Source organism: Cebidichthys violaceus, unplaced genomic scaffold (assembly GCF_023349555.1).
Source record: "Cebidichthys violaceus isolate CVI_PGR_0920_01 unplaced genomic scaffold, fCebVio1.0.p SCAF_25, whole genome shotgun sequence".
Lineage (NCBI taxonomy): Eukaryota > Metazoa > Chordata > Actinopteri > Perciformes > Stichaeidae > Cebidichthys > Cebidichthys violaceus.
In genome coordinates this window covers 2,495,430-2,502,900 of record NW_027176428.1, presented here as the reverse complement: position 1 = coordinate 2,502,900, position 7,471 = coordinate 2,495,430, and the positions used below count along the sequence as shown (strand labels likewise).

General features: G+C 37.7%; 1 protein-coding gene across 1 annotated transcript; it reads right to left on the bottom strand.

Moving 5' to 3' along the window:
* Positions 1-2,578: 2,578 nt before the first annotated feature.
* On the bottom strand, positions 2,579-6,941 carry psmd6 (proteasome 26S subunit, non-ATPase 6). Its single transcript, XM_068720361.1, has 8 exons — positions 6,673-6,941; positions 5,975-6,180; positions 4,958-5,103; positions 4,641-4,860; positions 4,439-4,547; positions 4,048-4,216; positions 2,893-2,970; positions 2,579-2,806 (listed from the first exon to the last, which is right to left on the bottom strand). The coding sequence occupies exons 1-8, from the start codon at positions 6,815-6,817 to the stop codon at positions 2,710-2,712; spliced, it is 1,170 nt and encodes a 389-aa protein (XP_068576462.1). The 5' UTR covers positions 6,818-6,941; the 3' UTR covers positions 2,579-2,709.
* Positions 6,942-7,471: the final 530 nt, after the last annotated feature.

Below are 7,471 nucleotides of genomic sequence, written 5' to 3'. Positions count from 1 at the left end.
TCACTTTATTAGAACAATGCAAATATAGTTCTTTCTATGCAAAACATAACTAATATTTGGCAAAAAAATAGCTTATTGTGGCTGCAATTAACCTGTTTTGCACTGAATATCTTTTCAAGATAACAAAGTACAACCTGTGAAAAACAAAACAAAACATAAAGAATATCATAAAAAGGTATATGTATATATTGTAGTATGTCTTGTAAAAATTCATTCAAAAGTAATAATATAGTGTGTCATCAAAAAGGTCATGAAAAGTCATATGGTATGTCATCAAAAAGGAAAAAATAAAAATACCATAGCATAGCAAGTCTTAAAAATGACAAAGCATTAAAGCATAGTATGTCATGAAAATGTCATAGCATAGTATGTCATCAAAAAGCCACAGAAAGGTATAATAAAGGGTCATAAAAATCTTGGTATAGTATGTAAAAATAAATAAATGTAAGTAGTTTATCGTAATAAAAGCCATTGAATAGTTTGCAATAAAAAAAAGTCAAGGTATAGTGTGTCATCAAAAATGTCAATAAAGTCACAGTACAGTATGTCACAAAAAAGGCTTGGTGTAGTATGTTAAAAATGCCATACAAAGACATAGTATGGTATTTTATAAAAAATATAGTTTGTCAGGGGAAAAAAACAGTGTATAATGTCATTAAATATAATTCTTATTTTATAAAACTATGTTATGAAAAATGTAATAAAGTAGAATAGTATGTCATACAAATGTTATATAAAAGTCATAGTATAGTACATCATAATAAGAATAAAATGTATTTGTATAGTTTGTCAATAAACTACTCTAAAAAGTATGTCATACATTTTAAATTATTATTAATCATTAAAAATGCCATAGAAAGTCATAAAGTGTCATGAAAAACATCTTAAAAAGTAATGGTATATTACGTCATAAAAAGTCATAGTATAGCCATGTCATTATAATGTAATATAGTATGTCAAAAAACTGTCATGGTATAGTATGTAATAAAATATAAAGTGTCTGGGTAAAGTATGTCATAAAGATGCCAGGGTAAAGTATGTCATAAAGATGCCAGAGTACAGTATGTTATAAAGAAAAGTCATAGTATAGTATGTGATAAAATATAAAAAGTATGTATGTCATAAAAACATCTTAGAGTAGTATCATCAAATTGTATTAAAAGTAATGGTAGTCTTTTAGAATAGTACAGTATGTCATGAAAAAGTCTTATAGCAATTAAAGTCAGTTGAGTACGAGTATGTCATAAAAATGTTATAGTATAGTATGACATAAAGGGGTACTATAGTATGTCATTACACTTAAAAAGATGCAGCATAGTACGTCATAAAGTCATCGTATAGTGTCATGAAAATGTCACAATGTCATGAATCGTCTTAGATATACTATGTCATAAAATTTCATAAAAAGTATGTCAAATATTTTCATTGTATAGTATGTTATGAAATGTCACTAAAGTTGTAGTATAGTGTCTTAACAAGTCATAGTATAGGGTATTAAGAAATATTAAAAAAAATAGTATAGTATGCTCAAAAACATCTTTAAAAAAGGATCATAGTAAGTTTTGAATGTTTGAAAGTCATACTTTCTTAGTATGTCATTAGATGTCATACAAAGTCTGAGTAAAGTATGCGATAAAGATGTCATAGCATACTATACTATGAAAAAAAGTCATAGTATGTCATGAAAGTAATTTTATATTATGCCATAAAATGCAAGTATAGCTTGTCATCAAGTGTCATTTAAAGTAATAGTATATCGTTAAAAGAATATGCCATACAACTGGTAGAATAGTACGTCATACAATCTCAGAACCCATTGGCTGTCCATCTGGCACCGGATAGGCCTCTGGGGGAAAGGAGCTGTTTCTCTGAGACTCCGATGTTGCCAGCGGATATCTCGGTCAAGACTTCCTTTTCAGTGAACTTCACGTTTAAAGTCAGTTTAGAAACTTGAAATGCAAGAACGCAGTAACAAGTGTTGTTGGCATCAACTCAAGTAATCACTCAAGTTCACATCACCGTCTACACCGCGGCCTGTCTGCTCTGATGTTCGTCGACTTTGCTCCGTCTGTCTGTGTCTCAGCCCCGAAGCAGAGCAGAGGCTGTGTGGCGATAATAAATTACAGAAAAACGTGAAAAAGCACTGATAAAAGAACCTATAACAACCAAACTCATGAACACTATGACCGTAAAAATTTAGAACCTGAGAAAATGTAATACCAGGATTTTGGGTTCCCCTCCCTAGCGGCAGATGTGCTAAAATTTCCTTTCAGTTTTTATATTTATTCTTTATCTAACCAGAAACGTCCAATTGAGATGCAGCAATAATACAGATGGACATACGGACAGAAGTACGTACAGATGAACTTGCAGACAGAAGTACATACAGGTGGACATACGGACGGAAGTACGTACAGACAGAAGTACATACAGATGTACATACGGACAGAAGTATGTAAAAATGGACAGAAGTACGTACAGATGGACGGACAAACAACCCGAAAAACACGATGCCCCTGGCCACGGCTCTTGTCAACTTGAGAGGCATTTAAAAAAAAAAAAACAGCCTAGAGAAATGTAATGTCAACAGTTAAACAAATTTTTATTATATACACAATATAAGAGTCACTTTGTCAGACAAATTACTGGTTTGGGTATACCAAGAAGAATGATGCAAGTCCCCCTTGCATTAAAATCTGACTACCACGGTTACATGTTGATAACCCTCGACAACTTCTGGACTCTGTTCAGCAGCAGGTCGCCCTTCTTGATGGTTTCTTGGTACTGCCAGTTTTTGCTGTCAGGTCTGAAAAGAAGAAACAAATGAGATTTTGAGTTCTACCTTTAGAGTTATTTGGAAAAGTATTGATGTTTGAAGAATGGTAACATTACCTATTGGTTTCCACAATCTCATTCACTTTATCAATTTTGCAGTGAAGACGTCCAGCAGCTATGAATCGGGAGAGTTCCCTGAGGAAGAAGAAAAATCAAATCTGTGACTGAGGCTGTGGTTACACTTGTCTTTTCATTCAATCATGCAAGGATGCATTAACTGTCACGTCTGTACGCTCAGAGTTTGAATATTGCTCGCATTGATAATCCGATAAACCAGACTACATACTGAGGGGAAATCAGATATTTGTGAAGTGTGGACAGCATGTGGGCACATTCTGGACATTTTATCAAAAGCAGGTCTCGCATTGTCATCGTCGTCGTTGAAGAAATGTATCACTGCAAAAGCAAAGCTTAGTGGGAACATAATTCTGGTCATTGGTTCCCATTTATTTAACCTTTGTGTTGTTTTGACACTTCAACTTTTTCAAATCCCTCCATCGAATTTGGGAAATAACTCCCAATCAGAAATGCTCGGGGTGTCTACGACTAAGAATTTACAGTCAATACAAGTCTAGTCTATTGACGATTGATCATCGAATCATGCTTTTTTAAATCAATGATTCTTCTTTGTTTAAGCTTTATGTATCTATAGAAAATAGTAAAAACAAGAATATAATTGGTCGGGATACACGTGCATATCACTTAGCTGTTTCAGAATAACGGACAGCGCTGTTTGTTGTGTGAGGGTGCAGCGGTGTTCACAGTATTGAATAAACATTTCTACGTACAGCTGATTTTAGAGAGTCGTTCAGAAACTAAAAATACATGTAGAGCTCTGATAGTGTCAAGTTCTGATTAATAAATATATTCTTTGATTTTCAAACAGTAGCCTTATGTTGCAGTTCTTTCTATCGCCAAGATGCTTCTCTGATGGTCCCACAAATTTGGATAGTGGTCTATGGTGATGTATTCATGCACATTAAGGAGATTGATTGAAAGCGCAGAAGTTATTTTCAATAGCATTAAAAATATTACACCAAAATGGGCTTCATATACCAATAATTTTTGGGAGAAATTAAGCAATTCTATGTCAAATAAAACGTTCCGCATCCTCAAAACCATGAGAAGAGAACTTCAGCGAGGATTTCTGCAGTGGCATTTTAGAATGTCTCCCGAGGACGAGGCGTACGAACATGGTGTAAAGGCACTCACTGGTCAATGAACTCTGTGCTGACACCGAAGGCCTCAGCCATGTAGCCCAGGGTGAGGGAGCGGTAGGACTCTAGCAGCTGGCTGTAGGCCTGGATCCTCATCTCCCTCACATAGTAACGGTAGTGTGGCGCAAAGAGCCAATCCTTCTTCATCTCCTGCTCCACCATGGCTGTGGCACAAAGAGATCAAAGTTTTACGGTCATTATTGAAGAGTCACGATGTGACAGAGCAGGAGAAATACAGCAACATGCAGCAGACACATAATGTGACTTATTACATAAATGAAACATTGGAACACATTAAATAACACACTGGAAAGAACAGCAAAACAACACAACAAGTGACCAGATAATGAGTTTGTTTCTTAGGTCAAAAGAAAATGCTTCCTCACCCAGGGACTGGAAGAAGACAGAGTAACGGCACTCATAGAGGGAGAAAAGATACTGGCGAACATTAGGTAGACTGTGCAGCACCTCCAAGATCTCTGCTCCCTTTATTACCTAAAGAGGAACACATTTCATTGCAGTCATAATGCCAACTTAAACAAGCGTCTGAAAACATGTAACGCTAGCACCATAACCTCAGTCTCCTACCTTTTCACGGAGGTCGGGCCGTTTGAGGGCGATCATGCACACATAGACCGTGTAGGTGACGAATGTCTTGTAGTCCATGAGCTCGTAGGAGGTGAAGGTGGAGACAGTGTCGAGAAAGAGCTCAGCGGCTTGCTTGAAGTCCCTGATGGCCACACAGTACAGGCCCTGGTAGACCTTCAGACGATTCCTCCTGTCCCAGTCTCCCCCCTCCTCAATAAGGCTGTATGGAAAAGAGGTGCATAGAGAGATGAGTACTTAAAAGTTTACAGAGACTGGGTGGTGGGGATGTTTGAGAACAAAGATATTAGAGCCTTTACCTCTTGGCTTTCTCTGAGTTGCGTGTGATGAGGTCGCTGTCCATGTAGAAGAGTCCAATCCTCAGCAGGTAGAATACGATATCTAGCCTGTGTCCCAAAGCCACCGTCTTGTCATAGGTCTTCCTGAAGGCTGTTAGGGCGCCCTCCTGTGGACACACAAGACAAAGGCAGACATCATCAATGGATCTGCTGCTACTATTCAAATCTGTGTGTACACACACACACACACACACACACACACACACACACACACACACACACACACACACACACATTATCTGTGAACATTTCATGTAAATACATCTATCATACCGAAGATAAAAAACAGACTAATAAAAAAGACGTTAAATACTATTTCAGAGGGAAACTGCAAACCACTATGCTATAATGCCTGGATGGATATACAGCAACTCTAATTGCAGCAGCATAGGTACTGAAAAACTAGCTAATAAGTCAACAACAGACAAAATTGCTCCATATCAGTAAGCATAATGCATACATAAAAACGAATGAAATCAGAGGAATGCAAGCTATGTTACACAACTGGTTTGTTCATCAACCACTTCCTTTAATTTTGCTTACTGGCGATGTTTTGAAAAAACCCAGAGTAAATTGATTATTTGAGAACTATCTTGCATATGGTAAGACAAGAGCCTGTAAGTCTTCAAAAACAGGCATTAAAAATTAAATAAATACCCACAATTGTATATAACATGGTTTAGGGTTATTGACCTAGCAGCACACGTGCATAGCAAAGTGTGCTGAAAACATAAATAGACAAAAAAACACCATGTATAAAAGATTCATATAGTATGACCACTGTATATTACTCCCATTGATATGGCCATGACATATATCCTTGATGTGGAGTATCAATGGTGCCAGGTGTAAAAACGGTGTCTCTTTCATAGGTCAGTCTAAGTATTGCTTCAGGAGTGCATTTTGACAAACAGTAAAGCTGATGATAAAGATGCATATATCAAGTGACTTCATGGTTGCGTACTGAGGAGGAGTTACCTTGTCTCCAATTCTGATGAGATATTCAGCTCTGGCCATCATGGCGTCTCGTATCTCGCTCTCTCCCAGGCTCTTCTCGGCATCCTCCAGCACATCATCCAGGCGCTTCAGCTCCTCCTCGTTAGCCTTTTTCATTTTACTCAGCAGATCCCCGTCCAGCTGCCACTTCAGATCTTTACACAGACCTTCATAATACGGTGCCATATCTGAAACAAGACACAAACCAGGATAGTTTAACCTGTGGACTATATGACAGCCCTCGAGTTTAAAAGCTTACATCTTATGCATCTCATATTTACGACTAAGTGAGGTTGTATGTTGATGTTTCCTCAAAACGATACATATCTCATGTATAACATGTTACATAATTCACTGTACTTTCTAGTGGAAGACTAACTACATTACACAGAACTAAAAAATGTGAGAGAACTGAAGGGTAGTGGCGCAAAGATTAACAAACAACCTTTCGTGAGGTTGTCGGCTAACGTTAGCTGACGACTGCTCATGGCGTTAGCTAGCATGCTAATGTGGTTGAGATGATCGTTATACATTTTGGGAATTCAGCGTCTACGAAACAATAACGCACCCAATACCAAATGTGTGTGCAAACATTAATTTCAACGCCATGTTTATCGGGATCATGCTACGATAAAGCTACCGTTACAAGTCGCATAATGCTGTGTGATATGCTAACTCACTGTTAGCTTTGATAGCGTCCATTAGCTCGGTCTTCACTTTGGCATCCTGTCGGTGACCGTCCATAGTGAGCAGAAACTTGAGTTGTGCTATCCTCAAGTCAGGGTTCTTGGGCAGACCCTCTTCCTCCAGGTTTTCTAGTGGCATTTCTGGTTCGTACGGTTAGATACAAAGACACAAACGGAAGGCTTTCTTTGTGCAGAGAGAGGGTTCACTACTCGCCGTTGTCAGCTAGCCTTAGTTAACGATGACTACGGAAAACACTGGACTGAGTTGTTTCCGCCAGAGCGTCAGTCAACGAGGGAAGAAAAGAGCGGAGAACAAGCTTGCATTTAATAACCACGTTATTGTTTACTGCCCCCTGCTGGACATGAGTGTGAGCACACCCGTGTCTACCGCACGCTAATGTTATGTAGGCCCATGTACTAGGCTATATACTGTTTTTTGCAAACGCTATATATCAAATTAGAAAATGCATTTCCTGCTGAAAATGCGTTGGAATGCTGAAAGCTGAAATGAATTGCAAAAACATTGCTGAAAATACAGAAATGGGAGACTACCTGTCTGAAAAATGTTGAAGCACGAAAGCATTTAAACTGCACTGCTGAAAACCCTTCTAGTTGAAACGTCTAACTATGGTGTCTGTAGCTGAAAGTATGAGAAAGAAGAAGGCTTTGAAAGTTGAAGAAGTTTAACAGGATTTGAAGATTTTCTCCATAGATATCCCATTCAAAAAAAATTCAAACAGCTTAATAATTCAAAAAGTTTAAAGATTACAAATATGAAAAGTCATATCACCCC

Coding starts and splice junctions, on each gene's coding strand:
- psmd6 (XM_068720361.1), bottom strand. CDS start 6,817: ATGCCACTAGAAAACCTGGAGGAAGAGGGTCTGCCCAAGAACCCTGAC. Junction 4,861..4,957: donor AACTCAGAGAAAGCCAAGAG/GTAAAGGCTCTA, acceptor TTTTCCATACAG/CCTTATTGAGGAGGGGGGAG. Junction 2,971..4,047: donor AGCACAGAGTTCATTGACCA/GTGAGTGCCTTT, acceptor CTTCTTCCTCAG/GGAACTCTCCCGATTCATAG.